The following is a 23,922-nucleotide window of genomic DNA, read 5'->3' as shown; positions in this document are numbered from 1 at the left end:
TATATTTTAAATTTGTTATACATATTTTGTAATGTGAAATTTATTAAAAATAAAAATTATTATAGTAAAAAGCAACATTTTTTTTAAGTATATTTTTTATATAAAAGGTATAGTTTTGCAGTTCAATTTATTAAAAGATTTATCACAATTCCATTACCCGCATATGGCATCTAAAATTATTTATTCTATTTCGGTGCCTTCGTATAGGTACCTATCGAATTTTTTTGCCTACTTCCCGATGTGCATGTCTTATTTTTTGAATAATCAATAAACGCGTATAGCTAAGTAAAAAGAATATACTAATTATTGGGTTGTTACATTATTTACTATTAAAATAAACTAATTATTTAACTTACCTGCAAAAATGTGTATAAATTCTACGAGCTCGGTTAGAGTTTCCACGGATTTCTTCATAAGCTAACATCATATCAGTGTACTTATTATTTGTATAACGTAGCATTTTACGCCAACATTTCTCAATAGTTTTAAATGCTATCACAATAACGGAAGCAACATGTATCAATTGCAAACAATCCAAGTCTCGTATATCTAAATTGAATCACGGTTAGTAAAAAACTTTACAATAATAAAACCTTCACAAAATACTGTGTATTTCGATTTTTTTTTAGTTCATAGGCGGTTCTATAGAGTGGTTTTAATAGGTAAAAATACCAGAAGTAAACGTTAGTTAAAAAAACTTATTTGAGGAAAGTTGTTGTTTTTGATGAGTTCTGCCAATTGTTCAAATTATGGCATTTATTTCTGAGATCCTCTGTATAATAAATATTTTCTATTTCGTTTGAAATGCAATTTAAACATAAGATTAATTCTTCTATCAATAATTTATAAATGAAGTTTAACAACATCTTTTGCCCTTCTTTTTCTCGCGTTCGAGCATCGTCTGACTAGATACATCTCTACTTGCAGTGCCATTTTCGTGATCGTCGCTTTTGTGCACTCGAAATCTATACACACAAGTGAACTCTTCTTTTCCGTAATTACTTAAAATCACCAATTCAACTTCTTCGAAAATTTGGTTGTTTGAAAAAGTCTTTTTCACTTTGAAAGTTTGGTGAGGTTTCCCCAACCAGTCGTAGGTAAACCTTCCGAGAAAGTTCCCTGGGTCATCGTCTCGACCAGTGAAACCCTATAACAATTGTTTTGAGTTTCACTATGATATAAAGGAATGCAGTAAAATAGGCTTACATGCACTTCAAACTCTTTGGGGGCACTACTCATACCCTGCATTCCTAGAAGGAGCCTTGAGGCATGACTCAAAGTTACTCTTCCTATACTTATGGGCTTTCCGAGTTTTATTCGCACCGCTCCAGTAGTTCCTCTGCAATAATTAAAATAATATAATTGTTGAATTCCAACAACCGCTTGTCATACCTGAAAGCAAAGCACCTTCCCGGCAAAATACAGGGGCGTATTATCTCTTCTGGGCTGCTATATATATTCACATTTAGAATTTTAAATAACGATAAAGGTCTGTGAGTAGAGAGTGGCTCAGTGTCTTTTGATATCCCCTTTATCAAACCTCCTGCGTAAAATGCGGCGAAATCTGTAGGAGACGCAATAAATATTCAGTAATAATTTATGAATAAGAATATATTTTATTAAGTACCCATCAAACCGAGGCTGTCAGCTTCATAGATTTCAAAAGAGTCTTCAATGGCATTACTAATCTTAATGTCCTGTTCGAGTTGTAATTTCGTTATGCGTTCATTGAGGCTCTCCCTATCAGAAGTTTTAATACTTATAAAATTAATTATATTCCGGAAATACTCAAACCTCCAATTGTAAAGAGCTGCGACTTGTTTTTTTATTAGCTTAATTTCATCAATAGCGTTGTGCCTGGGCTTAAAAGAATTTAGTTCTGGTGATTTAAAATACTGAAAGTCGACCTCAATAGCATCTTCTCGTTGATTACAAGCTGCTTCATTTACCACTGAATTGTTGATTATTGAAGGAAGATACGTTTTGTGGTAATCTAATAATGTGAATTAAAATTTCCTTGGAGTTCAAATTCATTTTTTTATAGTTACTTACAGTGGTACCCTCCCACGCAGAGGCTTACCGCAATGAACATGGCTATGAAGTGCCTGTGAATACCTAGGTTTTTATGGAGATTTAAATTAGTTTTAAATTGCAGAGTGTGTCTGTGGCTTTCTAGTGTTAATGTAGCAAGGAAATTAAAGTAGCAAAAAATTAAAAACATTAATATGCAGCGAGTTTTTGGGCTCTAGTTTAAGCCAACTTACTTATACAAACTGTAGGAGGTTGACATCCTTGCACAGGAACGTAATAATAAGCTGGTAATAAGTCAGAAAGACAAGGTTCACTACACCCGTCCATGATCGATATTTACGTAAACTGAACAGTGGAGTTGTTAAATGTTTACTAATAAATTCTAGTTAGCAAAAAATCAATATTAATTCTTAGTTTTGATGAGTTTCAAGACCCCTTCAAAGTGACAAATTAAATGAAATGACACTTGACCATAAATGGTCAGTTTCCATTAATAAGATAATAAGCACATCAATTCCTTGTTTATTCGCGTCATCGTTCCGGTCAAGTCGCGAAATAGTTTAAATTTGGAAATTTTATAAAACCCTAAAAAGCCGCATATGTTGGAAAATCTCCAAGGGGATTCATATATTGCGGACTCGAATTTTAGTTGCCAAAGGGAACTGAAGAAGAATTGGGTAGTGCAACTAGATATTCACCATTACACAGATGGAATTTTCAGAAAAAAGTACTATTATGTAGCAGTACTATTAAATCGCCACAAACAACTTGCTCCAAATAAAACAGAATGCATCTGTTAAAGTAGAACTGCAGCTGCTTCAGTTACTGAAGAGGAGATCCATAAATTATTAGTTTAAATTTATCATAATTTTTTAGGAATTTAATTCAACTAGGGAATTAAAAGAATCAGAAAAAATCTTTAATATGGAAGAAGCATTGTTTTGATTGGTTCCAAAATGTAGCTGTTTAATTGGATTTACAAGAAAACATATCTAAGACGGAAGAAGTGCTTCGAACGAAGAAAATGGTATTACGCTATTTACAATGAATTTCTGCCTCATCATTAACAATTTTTAAATACGAAAGGATGTCAGCTGTGGTAGCAAAATTAGCTCCTGAAAATTGGAGTCTTGGAAGAAGTAAAGAAAGTTGGATGACTTGTGAATGTTTTTTTGAATACTTTCCCAATGGTTTATCCATTTGCTAAGGAACACTAAATCCTATTGTCAGTTATATAATTATAATCCCTTTAGATTGATAAACATTCTAGCTGACTATCTACAGAGAAAATCAAGTAATATTAGAGCACTGGCTCCTCACGCTACTATCATTCACTAAACAGTTTGTCAGTTATTTCGTGGAGGGAAAAATTCCACTAACTCTAATGATTAGTAAAGGAGAATCCTAGAGTAGACTGTCCAAAATGGTTTGGACGTTGAATTTGTATTTAAGAATATAATGACTTTGAATAATTAATTTCGAGTAATAAAAATGGATTTTATTTTATATGAATATTGAAAACGAATTACTGACACAATATCACTACCCTAAAAAATAGTAATATGAATGTACTTGAATGGTGGTTTGCTACACTATGGTGATAACACCCTTGGTTACGTTATACATAGAAACAAACCACTCGTCGACAGTTAAAACAAAAGGATAAGTAACTTGTATTGAAGTACAACCTAATGAGTATAACACCTGATCCACATTAAATGCACCAGACAACTAGCAATTTCTCAGGTCTTGTTTGGCATGAAAGCGCTAGGACTAAGTTCTGATTTTCTCGTTATACAACGTTTGTAATAGGAGCACATGGCAGTATGGATGAAATAGAACTTGAACTTGCTAATATAACATGAATAATTTTCGAAAATCATCCGCCTTCACGATTTTTGAAAATTGCAACCAACGCTTAGGGAAAAACTCCTACCCTAGATCCGACATCTCTAAATGCTAATTTCTATTTTAAGCGTGGCTTAGCTAAGTCAAGCTTATGTTGGCACGGTGCCAATAGCGATAAGTAGGTAACATTTCTTATAAGGATCTTGGGTGTTTTCCAGTTCATTTCATGTAGCCATCTGTGTCCACTGTTAAGGGCGGAAATTATGATGATTTGCTCTGCGCATTAATAATCATAGCTAACTTTTAATAAATATCTATTGATTTAAATCATGTTTTTTTTTTTAGTTTTTGGGATCTGAAGAGTACTAATACGTGGCGGCTCTCCATTTAAGAAGTACGACCAATTTTAGCGAAATGCCGGAAATTTTTTGCTACATTCAGTCTTAATGAGAGTTTCATTAGGACATCAATTCATTAGCATTCATAGGTGATATTCAACGGTATTACCTGGGTTCATTCTTTAAGGTTGTTAAAATAATTATAATATTTGAAATCTTGGAATTACCTCTATAAAGATTTTGGCTTTGCTTTCGTTTATTTCCCATATTAAAATTGCAACAGTGCGCTGGTAACAGGTCTTCTATTTCAGGAATCCGAAAATGCATTGCTGTAATCAAAACGCCGTTGCTTGCCTGCTTCAAATTTACTGATCTGGAATTCATACAGCAGGTAACTAGTAGACAATTTACCACTTAAATTATTCCTAAAAATTCAGAAAATATATATGAAATCAATATTCGAAGTATATTTACTCACGTAAACGTCATCAGAGTCGCCATTAAACAAATGACGCAAACGTTGATAGTTTATGAGAGATTCAATTGTTTCAAACAACGTCACAAGCCAGAACTGCTGGTCAGATATGACTGCATCGTATTTCAGATTCAATTGAGAGATTATGTAATTATTTATGGTCAATTCGAGGATCTACGTTAGTTCGGACCTTAATACGTCAATATATGGGCGACTTTTGCCACTGTCTTTGTTTCCATTACTGCGTAAAAAGTTAAAATGACGCAGATAGCTTTCGGTTGCCATATTGCTGTTTTTGGATGCGCGAATTCGCCACTTTTGGATGCGCGAATTCGCCACCAATTTTTCCAATTTTTATACAGTGTGTCTATTTAAGTCGTAATTCTACGGGATTTTTTTTTATTATCAATTTTACGAAAACAAGTTATTCTTCATAAAACGTTCTACGTGGTCGTGACCCTTAAATGAAATAATGAGGCATAAATTTTTGGAGTCGTATACCAGCTTTCTTAAAAATATGAATTTTGCTCAAAATTTGTTTTAATTGTTAGTTTTAATAGTACACATTAATTTCTTGTTTATTGCAAACATGATAACTTTTCATCTCTTAATACCTTTTCATAACAATTGTGCGATTTAAATGCGTAATTAATACATATCAATAATTTATTTTGCTAATAAGAAAAGAAAGAGTTAACAGTTTTTGTAACAAGTAGTAGGATTATTTCCTTTAGTTTTAAGTCTTTCAACTAGTGCCTCAACATAGCCACTCTCTCTTTCGAAACATTTAATCCTTCTTTTGCGAAATTTCCTTAGTATATTCACTGTCGTATTTGGAGTAATTTCGTGATATTCTTCCGAAATGATCCTCTCGAAATTATTAACATCTTGATTCGGCCTGTACTCGCAGACTTTCTGTTTTAAGTAGTCCCATAAAAAATAATCCATAGTGGTTAAGTCAGAAGATCTAGCAGGCTAAAAAATATTTAAATGTCTGTGGGTTATTTTTTCATTAGAAAAAACTTTCCCATGATTCCAAATTAAGCGAATAAACTGTATAGTGGCGAAATCAACAGGTTCTGGATTTCTGCCCTATTTCTTCACCTCATGCTTTTTCCGTACTGCGTCGAGCGTACTTTGTCAAAACGCAGATTAATTAAAAAAAAAATTATATATGTATATATATATGGTAATTAAAGTCCTAGATGCAGTACTAGTGTTCGCATTCTCCCGAAAAGGGCCACTCGGCCGCCCTTAACACGGTATGTCTACATTGACTTTTTCAGTTTTATGTATTGAAAAATTGATGATTCCAGTTGACCCATTCTTCGAAGTGGTCTCGTAGGATAGGAAATCATTTTCTTTGCGCCTCGATATTTGTGAGCTTTAAATATGTAGAAGAGCGCGTTTTTAAGATTTAATTATGGTTAATTTAGTTCTACAGGGTGGCCCATATTTCCGAGTACCTATTGCAATGTCGCAAAGTATAAGAGATGATTTCAATAATTTAATTTCCTTGCTAATTTTAAGTATGCGAATGTTTTACATTCCAAATACATTTTCTATTACGAGTTTAAACACGGTTTCTCAATCTCCCCAAGACGGAAAGAAGACTCAAAAACTGGAGTAAGACGGGCGTGTTCCCTAATTGATTTCCCATAAAAGGTTTCGATGTTTTCCTATGTCGACGTAATGGCGTAAAGTACCAGCTTTGGGAAAGGCGTCAGATGGTCTCTTTGTCTCCCAGTTTTCCCCGCAAAAGATTTTGTGGGGGCGATATCAGTGGCTTTTCATGTCGCAGCGTTTAGGGGGACTTTATTTTTTTATTTCCCGAGAAATAAGTGTCTGGTCTTTGTCTGATGCAGGAAAGAGAACTTCCTCGTTCTAATTGAATTGGTCGATTATTGATCTTTGAGGAATAGTGGGAAATGATTTGCTTGACAAGCGAACAAGGGTACAATTGGTTTAAATTAACAATCACTGGAAAGTTGTTATTGATCCAGGGCAGTCATTCTTTGGGAATAATGGAAATTATGAAGTATTAGCTTGAAAAGCTAACAAAGTTGCAACTGGTTTAAATTGGAATTTTCTGGAAAACATTATTGATCCAGAGCAGTCAGCATAATAGGTAATATGAGGATGTCCATGTCATAAATACATAAAATGGAACAAAGGCCTCGTTTCTTTCGGGTTAAGTGAAAATCTATAATATATTTCAATCCACCACAACAATATGATTATTTTGTAGTCCAGGCGAATTTGTGACTTTAATAAATTATCTATTACTTGTTAGCAAATTACATAGAAACATTTATTATGAAGCAAACAAAACAGTTATTGGTACGTTTAAAACCAATTTTTAATTAAAAAAAAAAACAAATTGAACACGCCACTTCTAATATATCTAATAAAGACATTACACGTGATAAAATGTGCATTCTATCATGCTCCATTAGTGATAAATACGAAATCCGCGAAGCCTCCGCAAACATATGTCTTCCTCCCCAATAGGCCTACTAAATTTCCGTATATATAACGATCTCCAGAGTATTTATTAAACCTTATATATTAAGTCACAGTCAAGTTTCAGTAAAACTTAAACTTGAAGTTTCGACGTGGCTCTTAAAAAGGCAACAACAATGGCTTCTTATAATGGAATTATTTAAAATGGGGTTTTGAGCTAAATTGCGGAAAGTATAGTTTGTAATAATTTCCAATAAATGTCATCAAGTCTGGAAAAACTTTTCTATCGGGCATGATGGCCTTTATTATAAGCTCGTCCAATAATATAATAGTGTGCCTCATTTTTAAGCCCTAGTTTTTTGATAATGTGGCAAAACTAACAATATTAGCTAAAAGGAGTAACATAAAAGCTCTTTTGAAATGTACCTAAGATCATCTTTGAGTGTGAGCGAAGAATGATATCACAACTCTAGACGTTTCCAAGATTTTTTAAAAAACTTGTCGCCCTGCATCTACAGTCAGTGAATGCCCAAAGTACAACTTCGAGTCTTCTAAAGAAAGGTTTTGTACCATTTTTCCTCGGTCCCGTGTTTTTAAACGTGTTTGATAAGTCTTTTTTGTAATTGAGTCCCTTTCAACATTTTAAATGGTTACAGTATTGGGGCCACAGCTGAACGGGGAAATGCCTCGGTTTTTGGTAAATAATTTTTAGTTGACCCATAACCGAAAATAACCATTAATTTGTTATGAAATTAAGTGAATTTAATAACATCGCAGAACGACATGAATTTGTAAGAGGGTGAATGTTTTTAAGTGCATAGTAAGCAATGCCTAGTAAATTGATCAAAATTAGTGAATTTCTCCCCTTAAAAAAGTAAATCCGAATGGGAGTCATTTTTCTTCGAAATTTAATTGTAATCTTCTACAGATATGCAGAACATGTTTTTTTTTGTTTTCAGTTTAAATTTGTTCCAAAAAAAAATTAGGTTTCAACAACAAAGAGCAGACGAATTGTAAAAATAAATAAAATCATGAAAACGTATCCCTTTAACTAACTTTCGAGACAAATGGTAGTCAGTCAATTGCCAAGTTAGATATATTAGGTTAATCAAAAATACTAACCCTCATATTCACTCGATTCCAGCGTTTAAACTGCGCATCAGAAAAACGACATGAATTTACGCTAAAGGTACAACACATAATTATTATCTTCTTTTCAGCCCAGACTAACACCCTCCTGAAATATTAATCCCCTAACCCTCATTAATGACTAAAAAATTTGTATCACCTGTGCGCCCTGCTCCAAACCAATCCGGCGTGTTCAACCCCTAAGCGACAGCCAATGGGGGCGCGCAGCCTCGGTCTGTGCACCACTGATCGGCGGCCTTTTAACCCTCTGTCGCGAGGGGCGTGTTATCTACAGGGTGTCGGCAAACCGGGGTCGATCAAGTCAAATTTGTTAATCTTGACTTTTCGCCTGTGAGCGTGGGCTGTGTTGGTTGTTCCGGTTTTCGAATGAGAGGTGAGAGAGACAGTTTGAGATTGTTATGGGTTTGATTTCATTTAAGTAGTTGTGCGTACTTTGCTTTTTTTGCTTATGAAGTTATTAGTAGTTACAATTATATATAGTTTTGAAGACCAACATTGAATTCGTTCGGAATATCCTATTGTGAAGTTGTGAGAAACCATGTAAGCTCGCCGCTAGTGTTTAGAAATATTGAAAGATTATAATTTTGAGTTTTATAAATTGAGATGAAAATATCTGAGGCACTCAACATTTTTAAAATTTTCTCTGGAATTTGAATGGGGATGATGATTTTCACTGAGTTGAATTCTAACATTTTGAAATTTTTAGTATTTTGAAAATTGAAATTTCCAATGACCTCTCAAGACAATTGCAATTTCAATTTTTTTATTATATTATTTTTATTAATATTAAAACTCTATATAGTTATTAATTTTGCGAAAAAAATTAGGGTTTGGTTAATAGAGGTTAAAAGGGCGAAAAAGTTAAGAAAAAAGCCATTAAATACCACTCAAAATTCAAAGACTTTACAATTTTTTTTTTCAAGGATATTGATAGCTGATAAATTCCAATTTGGCAGTTATACAATAATACAATCGTAGTGGTGCTCAGAAAGGAAGGACAAACGTAAAAGTGAATTTTTCCTTGACATAAACTATAATTTGCCTTGCTAAATTTATAACATTTATGGAGGTTAATTGACTATTGACCATTGACCATTGACCATGACCATTGACACAACATATTTTTTTCTAAATCGACTTGAAAAAAATCAGAAGTGCACCTATGTGGAATTCAAAATTGTTAAATTATTGAAAAGTCTTGTCGCTTATCCTTTAACATGTCGTAATAGTTCTCTATAATTATAATTGAAAAATATGGAGTGAAACAAATGATATAAAGCATAACTTTTAAATAAAAATCAGGAATAACAAGATTTAATCTAAAATATAAATTTGAAAATCTTCAAGTCTTGATCGGTTGGGATACGCCAATGATTTAGTATATACTCAGTAACGTAAAGATTATCTATAATTTAAAAATCGGTTTAAGGTTTAAACGATCAAGAGCTTTTAACAAAATTTTGTAGAAAAGGTAGGACCAAATTTGAAAAAATGAACTTGATGACTACTTCGAAAATCCGAAACGTCACACTAAAAATCTTATGATTTTGTCTTATAGAGTACGAAAGATGCCAATGAAGAAGTGATATTTACTTTTAATCATATTTCTTCAGAATGCTTCCGAAACTAGCCGAAATTTTCTAAATTTTCAAATGTGGTTTTGTTCGGCGTGAAAATGTGCACGTGAGGCCCAATTTAAACGGATTCGTATCTCTTCTATGGTTTTCTATATCCCCATTGTGAGCTACGAATTTGAATAACCCTGAATTATCGCTACATCATTCCAGTACAACCGTACAACGTACTTTTTCCAATGCATAAATTTGATCTAAACACCAATTTTATATAAGAGTTTTCTTCAGCAAAATCTTTTCCTTTACCTCCTTTCATACTTCAAGAGTTGCATAATTAGACCACGAAAGTCTTCGTCAGGTCCCCATTATTCATTCACTGTTCCTCGTGTTCCCTATGCTCAGTTGAAGAAATAGTATAGAGTGAGGCAGAGAGAGGTTTGAAAAGAAGAGAAATAAGCGTCTGGTTCAGTCCGTTTTCTTCAAACGTGATTACCATAAATTTTACAAGAATTTGTAATCTTTAAAAAAGTGAAGCAGTCATCAAGGAAAAATGAAAAAAGGCTTCTGGATCTTCCAGAGTGACTGGCATTAATCACTGTAACAAACTGAAAGAGGAAAAAAGTGGAAGGATCAATTAAATTCTTCTGGAATCTTTACAAAGTTCTTAAAAAAATCGCCAAGATCTTCTCTCTCTCTTTCTCCCATCTTTATCTTCTATGCTGATTATAAGACTTTACACTCAAGCAGAAAGTTAATCTAAATGTGAAAACCACATTACATGTCTCAAAAATTGTTGATATTTTGCCTTAGAAATGCAGCAATTTTCCCATCTATTTCAGTAAGAAAGGGTTTACGAGACGATATTCAAGTCATATTCGGATAATGCATTCCAGCAATGTTCTCTTGAATCCAGACATCCCTAGACTTGATTAAGCCAGGGCTTCCTCTATTTGTCTTCATCACCCTTATTGCCAACTTTGTCAGATAATCGACATAATTCGGGACTCTTCCATCAAATCGTTTTTGGATTACAAAAGGAAGCTTGAGAAAGGAACCCATTGAGCAATGGTTGGAAATGGTGCAGAGCGTTGCAGATACCTGAAAACATCACGCGCTAATGATGATGGCAGAAGATTCCACGTGTCCACATCACCCTTATTGCTTTAAATTAATTTTTTTTCTCACCAACGATTCCAGATAATTGATCTAATTCTGGACCGTCTGATCAAATCGCTTTTGGACACCAACGGAAAGCTCGAGAAACGGATCCATTGAGCAATGTTTGTAATTTACACAGAGTGTCGCAGATATTTGAAAATACTAAATAAAATCAAATTTATAACGCATGAAAATGACAAATACTTTGTAATACAATACCTACTCATAGATAAACCTATGCAAATCCATCATTCGTCACGGATCCCAATCTGCTCGCAAATTGTTCAGATAAATTAATTTTTATGACAGTCATCTCACGATGATTATTTTTTAAAGTTGTCACCCCAATACTGCCGATTGATTGATTCTATTCATAAAAAAAAATGATAAACTCAATGCCCACAGTAGAAATTTAAATTTATAATCTGGCGTACTTCGTATGAGCCCTTGGGAATATGTTAAGGAACTTTTGGCGTTAGGGGTGTAAAAGAGGGTGGATATTTGGCGATTTTTTGTGCGTTAACATTTAAGTTTTTGAAGAAAGAAAAAAGTGTATCAAGTACCGCACGGTTTTAAGGCAAATATGAGCTATACAGGGTGTCAGGATATAACGTTGAAATATTTTGGAAGGTGATTCTGGAAATCAAAATAATAAAAAAAAATCTTATAAACATACCCGAAAAATTGCTTCTTAAAGGGGCTAGGACCCTTTAAAAGGGGAACTTTGAAGATGTTTTTAGTAATATTTTTGAAACGGTTTACGCTAAAATTATGAAATTCGATACGCTGTAATAAGTTGGAATGAAAAAACATTTATTATGTTAATATTTGCAAATTTTAATCAGGAGCGTCATATACAGGAGGTCTCTTATGTGTGTGTTGCATGTTATGTAAATGTTGCCCTAATTTTTTTTGTTTGCGGCATTTTTTAATTTGTGAAGTCAAATTACTGAATCGCAAATATTTTTAAGTAAAAAAGCTCTTCTTATTTCATCTCCTAAGCATAGACCGTTTTCCAGAAAAATTAGAATAAATCGATGCATGATTATATGGACACCGAAGGCTGTAAAGATGAGAATTGAAGGATCCATTGAGATGAAGGAAGGTCATTTTCAACATTTGTTATGGATAAGTGATAAATCCTTAATAACATTAGCTTTGTTATTGCTGACTAATAAAAAATATTTCTATTATAAGAATGGATGCTCACTATATTCATTAAAATGCATTTCGATGTCAATGTAATCGTGCAACAATTCATAAAAATCCATTTTTTTGGAAAACGGTCCATCCTAACGAGATGAAATATCAGGACCTTTTTTACGTAAAAATATTTACAATTCAGTAATTTGATTTCAAAAATAAAGAAATATCATAAACAAAAGAGTTAGGACAGCATTTATGTAGGAGTCTCCCTGCTTGTGACGCCCCTAACTAAAATCTGCAATTATTAAGATAAAAAAAAGTTTTCCTATCCTAATCTCTTACAGTACACCGAATTTGGAAATTTTAGTGCAAACTGTTTCTAAAATATTGCGAGAAAATCATCTTCAGAATTCCCCCTTCAACCTGTTTTAGCCCCTTTAAAAAAGCAATTTTTCGGGCATATTTATAAGAATTTTTTCTATTATTTTAATCTTTAGAATCACCTTCTAAAATATTTCAACGTTATTTCCAGACACATTGTATGTCGTTTAGAGCCGCGGGTATTTCTTGCATTAATCGAGCAGAATATCTCTCTAGGGCCACGTTTCAGGGCCGATTTGGTTGAAAATAAAAAAGAGTAAGTAAATAATTGGCGCAAAATTGAAAATTTCCATATTGTTTATTTATATCCCAGAACCTTTCTGGAATTCCTCAGGAGCCTCTTCCCAGACTCCTCAAATTCTGACTGACTTCAAACAACTCTCAACATGCAAATATGTCCACTTGGTTATAAACGTAATATTAATACCGACTTCCGACAAAAACAACCCTCTCGAATCAAAAATGACTCTTAACACCTGTGTTTTCCCTGAGGGGGCACCCCAGCCCTCGTTCAAGCTAAAAACTAGCAGACCTGCTAGCTATAGTGAAGTTAAATAGTAATTATAGATAAAGGTAGGTACAAATTACGCAATATGTTACGATGTGGTCAGATTTCCTGCTGGCCCTGTATACGAACCACTCACCCTTCAAATAGGTACACTTAGCTGTTAGCGTGTGTGTGTGCGGTTAGAGGGAGAGGGTTGTAAAGGGCTTCGCTGAGTGAGCGAGCGAGAGGGGGTTTTGAATAGGAAATGTAACATATGAGCATTCGTAGGGGTGTAATTGGCTTTTCCTGATTTAATTATGGGGGTGTGACATTTTCGTGATAAACGATTTGAGTGGAAGTTATTTGACTCAAATTTCAGGATTTTGAAAGAAATTAGTGGGTAAATTACCATTGACATTTTAGATGGATGACTCTTCTAGTCATAGACAGGAGACCTTATGTAAAGTATGCGGAGATAAAGCCTCAGGAAAGCACTATGGCGTGTCCAGTTGTGACGGCTGTCGCGGATTCTTTAAACGAAGCATAAGAAGGTATTTAGAGTCATTTAGGTTCGTTGTACAACCATATAATCTACTTTTCTTTATGTTTTTAATTTTCTAGGAACTTGGAATATATTTGCAAGGAAAACGGCAGGTGCATTGTAGACGTGACCAGGCGAAATCAATGCCAGGCCTGCAGATTTAAGAAATGCCTGCAGGTTAATATGAAGAGAGATGGTAAGTGATTTTATTCTGAAAAAAAGTTTAATGGCAAAGCAAATCGACGGACCATCTTTAATAATAATCGCTGGGGTGTGGGAATGACAGGGTGAAGTAAACATCGCTTTTAACCCCACAATGCTTCCAGTTGTCGCCTCTTTTGCAGCTCGCAGACCTCTCTAATTTATTTACATAGGTGATAATGACGTGGAGCACACATTTTGATTTTATGAGGGGATTCAGATCGATAGTATCTTTGTCAGCAAAAAGCAGGAAGTTATGCGGTTCAGACTTCCCAGTTGAGAATACACATAGTGTTAAAAAAGAGTATTAAATAGTTAAAAAAGGTAAGAGTATGGACCAAAATAAACAAAAAAGTCTTAGTAAACGTGGATCCACAAAGAAACGGTTTCGGAGATATGAAAGGTTTTTTTTTAACATTTATTTGTAATTTTTCGTTATTTATTTATTATGTGCAAACAAACAAAAGTTCTTCTTTTCCTTACCTCCATTTTTGTTTTGCAAAAACTTGCATTTTCTTATCATAGAATAAGCATTACGTATTCTACTTATAAAAATTGCAACACCTAGAAATAATGTGCGTATTTTAATGAAATTTTGTAAATACATTGTTAACACCATGCAAAATAAATTACGTAACTTGCGAGTGAATCGAAGTCCAGAAAGTCTCTAAAATTCGAATAATGTATATAATCACCTTGTAAATTTTTACCCTCAGAAATTCTTCTGGGCATGCTTTTAAGCAAAGGGTTAATTTCCCCTTGAGGTATTATATCTCAGGTAACTTGAATTGCATTTCGTAACTCTGTTAAAGTACATGATGAGTTCTCCAGTGCAATAAGTCGTCTTCCTGTCATGTCCCATGTGCGTTCTATTGGGGAAAAATCAGGAGAGCGTGAAAGCCAAGGAAGCACATTAACATTGCGACGTTATAGATGTGCCATAGAGAGGTGGGCATTTTGAACATCTTATGTGTCTTTATTTTTTGTTTTTGCTAAAAGCTTCTTTTGTTCGTTTGTACAAAAAATTTAATAATTTCAAATTAACGTTTCAAAAAAAAGTAATCTTCCATATCTCCGTTACTTTGTTACCTTGCTGCTTCCTCCGTTACTGTAGTTACTTTACGAACCCATGTTTACTAAGATGTTTTTGTTTATTTTGGTCATACCACTAACTCTTTAAATATTTTACATTCTTTTTTTAACGCGCTGGAGATAATACTAGAGAGGATACAGAAATTTTAGAAGAGGGTAATACTGGATGAGCTTGGCTTAAGCACACACCTCCTGGCCAAATGGAACACTTTTGTAGTGCCGAAAAATCAAAGAAGGGGCAGTTTTACTATAGGATAATTTTCATAGAAACTTCCATAGAAATCATCTTCTAGACAGAGTTGCTAGTATTTCGATCTATTGGTCCTAGGCTGACGTCCTCCTAGTAAAACTTGAATAAATAGCTTTGCAGGTCCATCTAAATTCACATTAGTAAATACCAGATACATACTGGGTGTGTGTAATACATTATGATGAAAATAATTCAGAGACTGATGATACTCTGCAAAATTATAAAAAAATAATAAAGATCTATGGTCAAAAATGCACCATTTTCGGTATACTGGGTAGTAAAGTTTCGCAATTTTGTTACACTCTATATACTGCCTCAGCTATACCTAATGCGGGAAATTTGCTGGATATCATCGTTAGACCTGATAACCAACGTGAGTAGTTCGATAGAAATAGCAACGACAAACATTTCTTGACGAACTCCTTGACGAATGTTTTTTGACTGGACTACTCGTATACCCACCACATTTTTCCGCTAATCTTAGAAAAAGTAAAAACGCCCGCCCTTTTATTAAATACTAGTTAATGACGTACCTCTATCAATTCCCTGTTGTTGACAAAGTCTTGTCAAGATAGGCTTGGGAACAGGCACCTGTTCCAGGAAACTAGACACCCTTTCAGGGCACTGCACGGCGGCCATGATGCCGTGTCGCAGGGCCGCCCTTAATGATGATTACACAAGCCGGACCATAAATATTTTAGCAAGTCAACTCTTATCCGCCCTCAACTTCAATGGTTGGAAATTCTTTTGTTTGGTAATGGGACGATTAAATAAATATTGACGATTGTTATTCTTTACTCAAATCATCAATCGTAGATCAGTAAACATTTCTGAACTCCACGTAGTACCTTAAGAAGTTTTTTCTCAATTTGTTTTAGCTGTCCAACATGAGAGAGCTCCCAGAACAACCCATCCAGCGATCCATCACTATCCTGTAGGGCTATCTCCGAGGTTTCGATCTCTCCAACCATTGTCCATGTTTTCCACCCTCCCTTTACACTTTCCCACCCCTTCTATTCTGGACCAACCTCTTTCGTCACCGTTAATCAGCAGCCAGGCAAACTTCATGCATCAAGGGCTTATGTATCCTAGCATGTTCGGTGGGCAATTCCCTAAACCTAGTACGTTGTTGTATCCAGTTTTGGGTAAGATTATTGTTTAGCTGTCAGGTAATCGTTAGTCAGGCAACTTTAACTGGAGAATAAGTCCCATGGCAAAGATTAAGGGCCCAATTATTGAATTACTAGTAACTTTGCAGCAATCTTTAACAGAGCACCATCATAGCTGCACCCTTATTCCGAAATTAACTAGAAATTTGTTATGCCCTCACTAAAATTGGGAAAACTTCGGTAATTTGGTCCTAAATATTCATGTTTTGAACATACATTTCAAGGAGCACATTTTTAGCATATGTGCAGCTATACCCATTTTTACCAGTTTTGGAGAGCCGGAGCCTCAAAGAGGAGCTACCAATAGAATTTATTGAAAAAAATTCAAATTTTTTGAGCTATTTTTCATGTATTGGATTCTTTGCATAGAACATCCGGTATATTTTTGGGTGGTTTGAAGCTGAATTTGAAAAGGAATACAGTTTTGGAAATTCAGAGTCCCAAAGGGGAAATTCTAATTGAGTATATTTTACTAGATTTCTATAGGGCGTTTCAAATTCGATCCTCACCACTGGGATCTCAGAAACTAGAGAGAGAGATCCAATTATTTTACTGTCGAAAAATCTAATGTGGCACCCATAAGAAAAAATAAAGTTGATGATGGTAGCCGAAAGACGAAACATTGGACGGTAAATTTGAAAATTACAATGTGTAGCGGAGAAAAAGTATTTGTGATGTTAAGTTTCCTTGTCAAATAACGCCTAAAAAAAGGAAAACTAAATTTCCAATTTTTAGGTTTTTTCTGATATCTTCGGAAATCCCAGAAAATTCAAATTTTAAAAACGGCATTTGGTCAAACACTAAATTACACAATTTTACCTCCGTTTATACTTCTTCGTATATCCTCCAGTTTCCCAGATACCAGTGGTGAGGGTCGAATTTGAAATGCCTTGTATATACCTATTTCTAGCAGTTTCGGAGATTCAGAACATTAATATTCATATTTCTTCCTGGATTTCCACGGAACATCCAAATATATCTCATCCAGATGAATATTCCAGTTTAAGTTCTCAGTTCTTTAATTTGTTGAACTAAGCAGGTTAGTTTTACTGAAATACTCTTTTAGGAAATTCCGTGGTGTACAGAGACAAAAGGGAGCACCTGAAAACAGATTTAACGAGGGACGCGTTGAAAGATGATGAAGTAACTAGTTCTGAGGAAATCAATCAGGATAAAAGCAACCTTAGGGAAGGTAATATTGCCTCACCACCTGAAAACAAAGAAAAAAATTTACGATTTTTAGAGGCACCGCAACTTAACCAGAACCTACGGCTAGAACTACCCCTACTAAGCTCGGAATCAAAACCTTCCAATTTGGTACCACTGGACGTGCCCTGCATGTCTGTTTTTGCAGAAAATACTTACGAATCTGCAGCTAAATTATTGTTCTTGGCCATAAAGTGGGCCAAGACAATACCGTCCTTCCTTCGACTATCCTTGAGAGATCAGTCGATTTTGCTTGAAGAAAGCTGGAGAGAACTGTTTATTTTAACTGCAGCCCAATGGGCTCTTCCAATAGATGAAGGTACAGTCCTAGATTTTATCGGAAGATTTAGAATAATGTTTGGAATTTCAGTAATTCTTGTAAATAACGCCATTGCACCCACTTCTAGACACGCGTTTCTAGAAGAAGATGCGAGAAAACTGCGGGAGATAATCTCAAGGCTTAACATACTCAAAGTGGACCACACCGAGCACGCTTGCCTGAAAGCATTGGTTTTATTTAAAGCTGGTTAATTTCGAAATGCTTCTGAAAACCATTAAAACTCATAGACGAACATTTCAGAGTGTAGAGGCCTGTACGAGCCGACTCATGTGGAACTCTTACAAGACCAAACACATGTGATGCTTCATGAATATTGCTCACAAAGGCAGAGCCATCATAAGGCGAGATTCGGAAAGCTTCTTCTGACTTTGCCTGCAATTCAAAGCATATCCAGGCAAAGTCTGGAAGAGCTGCTTTTTAAGCAAACAGTGGGAGATGTTGCAATTGATAAGTTGCTGGGGGATATGGCCAAGTCCACGTACACTTAAGGGGAGGATTTGTTGCTTCAATGCTGTTCATCTGCTTTTGGTGTAGTGTTACTAGTCAGTACTTGTACAGGGTGGAACAGCCAAATGGAATAAATTCACTATTTGCATGTTTCGACATATGTGAAAAAAATACAGAAACACGTTTTAGATTCTGAAATCACATCTCGTAACGTGAAAATTTCATCCCTAGATTTAACCCTCTTTGCGTGACGGTCGCAACCCCGAAATTTTTAAATCGAAAATATGGGTTTGTGATACCTAATTCGAAAGATCTTTTTATTCTCTATTCAAAACTGCTGTGATTTTAAACTTTATTGCAAAAATCAATTAAAAAAAATTCGTGTAATTCGCGATATTCTCAACAACAAACTTAAAACTTAATAACTAATTTCATTTCGTTTTTGATAATTTAATAAAATAACGAAAGGAATCAATCAAAATGAGATGAAAATGCATGCCTCGAACCTCTTAAATCCTTTAAAAATGTTAAAATTAAACAAACTACATAGTAAAAAATTAAATAATATTTTTTTAGGTTTTTACTTTCGATTTGTAGTGATCTTTCCTCACAGTACAAGAAAACAGATTTTGTTAGTTTTATTGGAAACGTTGAGTTGTTAGAGTTCTGCAATTTAGAAACATGGTTTATTTAATAGAAACGCAGAAAATAACAATTTTACAGATGATTGGTTGTAAAAATAGAACACGATGATAGGCCGAAGTTGCTCCTCTATTTCCAGAAAAAAATACAGATTTTTCGGCTATATCCCAAGGTACAATTAGTAAAATTAAAAAGTAGTTGTTTAAATGTGGGCATGTACAGCAGATAAAAAAACCTTCCAATGCAATGAATAATGATACCAAATTAGACGCAATGCTTGATTTATAGAAAACCCATATGATTTTAGTCGACAATCATTTTTAGAATTCAATGTTAGTCGTACCTCGATTTTTCGCGTATTGAAAGAAAGTAAATGCATCCCCTATAAAATGATACCAACTCAGGAGCTCGGTAAAGATGATTTTGATAGAAGAACGTATTTTTGTGAATAAGTGATGCAAAGGTTAGATAACGATGTAATTCAACAAGAAAATGTTTTGTTTTCTGATGAGTCCACATTTACACTTCATGGCTATGCTAATCGTCAAAATTGTTCTTTCTGGTGTGAAGAAAATCCTCACTGGATTAGAAAATTACTCACACAAGACTCCGTAAAGGTTAGGTTAATTTTTGAACAGGAATAATTGGAAATCATATCACAGGTCCTTTCTTCATTGGTGAAAACTTGAATGAAGATAATTATTTAGCACTACTCCAAAATAATGTCGCACCAACTTTGGCAAACTTATATCCTGATTAAGCGAACCCACAAGTTTCAGTTAATGTGATATACTTCCAGCAGGACGTAACGCCACTATATTACCATATTAATGTCCAGCACCTTAACTTTTCCAAATCGGTAGATAGGGATGCGAGAATCGCTCGAATGGCCAGCATGATTACCTGATCGTACTCCATTGGACTTCTTATGAGGGTATGTGAAGAGTATAGTGTATGAAACAAAACCACGCGATATAGCCGACTTAAAAAGAAGAATAACGCTTAAGATTAGATCGGTTATGTCTCAGATATTAGAAAACACTTTTATTTATGATTAGGCTACTGCCAAGAGGTTCGAGGCATGCATTTTAACCATCTCATAGTACATTGAGATTGATTTGTTTTGTTATTTTATTTCATTATCAATAACGAAATTGTATTAGTTATTATGTTTTCACTTTGTTGTAGAAAATGTCATAAATTACATGAATTTATTTTTTTTAAATTAATTTTTACAATAAAGTTTAAAACCATAACAGTTTTGAATAGAGAATGAAAAGACCTTTCAAATGAGGTATCACGAATTCATACTTCCAATTAAAAAATTTGTAAGTGACAATAGTCACGCAAGCGGTGTTGAATTTAGAGATGAAATTTTTACGTTACAGGATGTAGTTTCGGAATTTACAACGTGTTTCAGTATTTTTTTTCACATGTGTCCAAATATGCAGATATTGAATTTATTCCATTTAACTGTTCCATTTTGTATGTTTTAATAAATGTTATAAAGCTATTAAACGTACATTTGAGTTTTTGTGTAGAGTTGAGCAATTTTTTTTGTTTCGAGTGCTAGAAACGGGAAAAAATGAAAAAAAATTTTTTCTTGAAAGTTTGATCATGCTTTGGATCCAAACAACTATGTTATTTCAATCCGTAGAACAGAAAGTGAAAGAGGTCTGAAAGTGTTCTGGAAGAAGTTTCTAAAAGTGAGCTTTGCAAATAGTAGCAGGCAAGGAAAAGTGACAAAAATCTGCTACGCTCAAGTATTTCCCTCAAAAATAAAAATAGAGGTAAAAATTCCACATAACACTGCCTCAATCTTTCTAAACATAGATCATCATACTTGTACATAATAATACAGGGTGGAATAGAGTGTCACAAGGCTTGAAATTACCTTTCTCATAAGACAATTTGATGAATTATCTGTAATAAAGTACTATTAAATCCCTACCAGCAAATTTCATCTAATTAATTATTCATTATGCATATTAACTTCTCTCATTATCATGTCAGTACCACCCACCAAATACATGCAATTGCAATTGCACTTGCAAATAACTGACCCGCTAATACTAATTAATCTATGGGGATAAGGGAGCTATAAATACAAGATTTATTACGACCACAACTCGAATTTTTATCGGTATATGGAAGTTACCACTGCTTTCAAGACCTAAAAGCTCAAAAATGTCCAAGTTTGCCATATTCTTGATGCTGGCTCTGAGCGCAATGGGGAGCAATGCAGGAAACGTAAGTATAAGAAAAAAGTGATGGTTGGTAGGACTTAATGTAATACCTGTGTAGGTGGTAATACCACCAGAATTACAAGAGTACATAGACGACCTTCATAACCTATGCCTGGAGAGGACTGGAGTGGAAGAAAGTGAGTTTCCTTTTGATCTTTTCCTGCAACCCCTTTGTTAATTTTTGTCTTGATCTTCTATGTAGGTGATCATGCCAAGTACGATTTAAGCATTAAGGATGAGAAAATGATGGTAAGAAGTGTGCATTTAACTGCCAAAATTATTCTAAACTTCATCCTATCTTTAGTGCTACATGAAGTGTTTGATGCTCGAATCTAAATGGGTGAGTCCTTAGACACATCCTCCATGTTTTGGTTTCGGCAATTAAATACTGTTGCAGATGAAGCCTGATGGTACCATAGACTACGATTTTATCGACTCAGAAGCTCATCCTGATGTTAAAGAACTTTTAATGGCAGCAGTCAATCAGTGCAGGACCATTGATGGTACGGAAAGAGTAGCGGTGCACCGTAATGACTTAGTATACCGGATGTCTCTAAAAAGTTTTTACATAATTCTACCACAGATTTCTGAGGCGAAAACATGATGATTTAACCAAATTTACCTTTGTCCAAAAGTGGAGGATTTTCAAAATACAGGATGTCAAAGTAAAAGATTAAGAAAAGGAAAAAAATTACTCCGTTCGTAATGCTGAAAAATCTGAAAAATATGTCGCATCGGGGGGTTTTTAGAGACGAGAAATCACAATCCGTTTACATTTTTGAGGCACATTGTAGAAGGTGCTGTCAGCGCTAGGCGAACTCCCTTTAAAGGGGCACAACTTTTTCATCACCCAGTATAAAATTTATTTGTGACTAAATTTGGGTTTTCCTACGTATTTTAATGGAAAAGAAGCTTAGTGCAAGTCCCTACGGACATTCCTTTTTGAGATATTTGAAGCTTAGAGTTCGATGCGTGTCTTGAAAAATAACTTTAAAGTACATATTTATTCGTACAGTATAGCAAAATAAACGATAAAAAATTGGTATAGTCAAATAAAAACATGGATATTTTCAAAAAATGATAAGAATTGAAGATCAATTGAATGTTTGGATTTTTTTTCGTTTCAATTGTATGAATAAAAATGCACTTTAAAGTTATTTTCCAAGACATATAGTATACTTCAAATGTCTCAAGAAGGACTGCCCGGACGGACTTGTACCAAGATACTTTTTTTCATAAAACACAAATTTAGTCACAAATAAATTTTATACTGGGTGATGAAAAAGTTGTGCCCCTTTAAAGAGAGTTCGCCTAGCGCTGACAGCACCCTCTACAATATGCCTCAAAAATGTAAATGGATTGTGACTTCTCGTCTCTAAAAACCCCCCGATGCGACATATTTTTCAGATTTTTCAGCATTACGAACGGAGTAATTTTTTTCCTTTTCTTAATCTTTTACTTTGATATCCTGTTTTTTGAAAACCGTCCACTTTTGGACTGAGGTAAATTTGGTTAAATCGTTATGTTTTCGTCTCAGAAATCTGTGGTAGAAATTTGTACAAACTTTTTAGAGACACCCTGTAAATAGAGAAAGTGCAAAGTGGTCTTCAAGTTCCAATAGCGTCATTATCTGCTCAATCAATCATGACTTGATGGTTTATGTAAATAATATGTATGTTTTAGCTGGAGCGGACCTCTGTGAAAAATCTTACAACTTCAACAAATGTCTACTCAAAGCAGATCCTGATGTAAGTCTAAGCAAACTGGTCAATTTCTAACTCATAATATGAACATTTTTAGAATTGGTTCTTGGTTTAGCAAGTTTCATCAGACCTGCAATTACCACCATGACCAACTTAATCTCCTAACTAAAGGCTAAATAATGCTAATTATTTCTGCCTAGCTTCAGCCACTTAGCTATGTTAGTTCATTTAATTCTAAAGAGGTATTTGTAGCTATTTTTTCCTGCTCGAACAACTTGTTCCCGCTATGAAGAAGCTGTGAAATGTTAAGGGTTTGATATCAGTAGATACAACGAATTAATAATAGTTTTTTTCCTTAATTTGTTAATTGTTAATTGAGTTTTGCATACTAACACCGCACCACATTAATTAAGGAAAATTAGCGGAAAACCTCGTAATTTTGCAGTTTTTTTAAGAATTTAATCCCGCATAGCATCATGTTAATGTATGAGACCGTTATGACCTAAAATTAATATTTGTTAATGTTGAAAATCCAATTATATGCGTATTTAACAATAAAAAGGCAATTAACGAACATCATTAGGACTGATTATGTGGCCTTATTACCTACCAAATTATTAAAATAAATTAAAAAATAAAAACATACTCAAAAACTCATACCAGGTAACATTCGACCGAATCTGACTTGAGAAAAGCTGCAAATTTAGGAAGCCAGGCCCCTGCACAGTGGAAGAAAATACCCGTTACGCAGGACAAATCTTCTAATGCTATACTGATTTTTGACCAATTAATTGACTTTAGTCAACTTATTAAGGGGATTTCCATGGGATGGACGGAACTTACCAATCTCACGACCTCTAATATATTTTTTCTATAGGTAAATTTGCCAGACTCCTATTGTTTGGCACTTGAAATTTTTATGATCGTGCAAGGAAGTAAAATTAAACTGTTTTTTTTTTCAATTTTATTAATCATTATCATCAATATCATGTGAATTATTATTCCTAAAAAGACAAATTTTGTTAAAGTGCACTA

At 34.3% G+C, this 23,922-nt stretch overlaps 3 protein-coding genes across 6 annotated transcripts; 2 read left to right on the top strand and 1 right to left on the bottom strand.

Moving 5' to 3' along the window:
- Positions 1-787: 787 nt before the first annotated feature.
- LOC136412312 (SUN domain-containing protein 3-like) lies at positions 788-2,444 on the bottom strand. Its single transcript, XM_066395340.1, has 7 exons — positions 2,265-2,444; positions 2,053-2,115; positions 1,795-1,993; positions 1,628-1,740; positions 1,393-1,564; positions 1,207-1,339; positions 788-1,147 (listed from the first exon to the last, which is right to left on the bottom strand). The coding sequence occupies exons 1-7, from the start codon at positions 2,356-2,358 to the stop codon at positions 857-859; spliced, it is 1,065 nt and encodes a 354-aa protein (XP_066251437.1). The 5' UTR covers positions 2,359-2,444; the 3' UTR covers positions 788-856.
- A 6,155-nt stretch (positions 2,445-8,599) lies between these two features.
- Positions 8,600-18,458, top strand: LOC136412055 (nuclear receptor subfamily 2 group E member 1-like). 4 transcript variants are annotated; one of them, XM_066394928.1, is made up of 8 exons: positions 8,600-8,677; positions 13,474-13,601; positions 13,672-13,787; positions 16,013-16,279; positions 17,370-17,495; positions 17,547-17,828; positions 17,880-18,035; positions 18,090-18,458. In XM_066394928.1, exons 2-8 carry the CDS (start codon positions 13,474-13,476, stop codon positions 18,335-18,337), a joined length of 1,323 nt encoding a protein of 440 aa, XP_066251025.1. In that variant the 5' UTR covers positions 8,600-8,677; the 3' UTR covers positions 18,338-18,458. The 4 variants fall into 4 exon arrangements, with proteins under 4 accessions (XP_066251025.1, XP_066251026.1, XP_066251024.1 ...); XM_066394929.1 differs by having other exon boundaries at positions 13,474-13,619; positions 16,013-16,255; XM_066394927.1 differs by having other exon boundaries at positions 13,474-13,619.
- Positions 18,459-21,081: 2,623 nt separating this feature from the next.
- Positions 21,082-23,435, top strand: LOC136412074 (general odorant-binding protein 83a-like). Its single transcript, XM_066394958.1, has 7 exons — positions 21,082-21,188; positions 21,243-21,321; positions 21,387-21,433; positions 21,489-21,524; positions 21,582-21,687; positions 22,868-22,932; positions 22,985-23,435. The coding sequence occupies exons 1-7, from the start codon at positions 21,126-21,128 to the stop codon at positions 23,000-23,002; spliced, it is 414 nt and encodes a 137-aa protein (XP_066251055.1). The 5' UTR covers positions 21,082-21,125; the 3' UTR covers positions 23,003-23,435.
- Positions 23,436-23,922: the final 487 nt, after the last annotated feature.

The sequence above is a fragment of the Euwallacea similis genome, chromosome 11, assembly GCF_039881205.1.
Source record: "Euwallacea similis isolate ESF13 chromosome 11, ESF131.1, whole genome shotgun sequence".
Lineage (NCBI taxonomy): Eukaryota > Metazoa > Arthropoda > Insecta > Coleoptera > Curculionidae > Euwallacea > Euwallacea similis.
The sequence above is the reverse complement of the archived record's forward strand: the minus strand, read 5'-3'. Positions and strand labels throughout refer to the sequence as shown.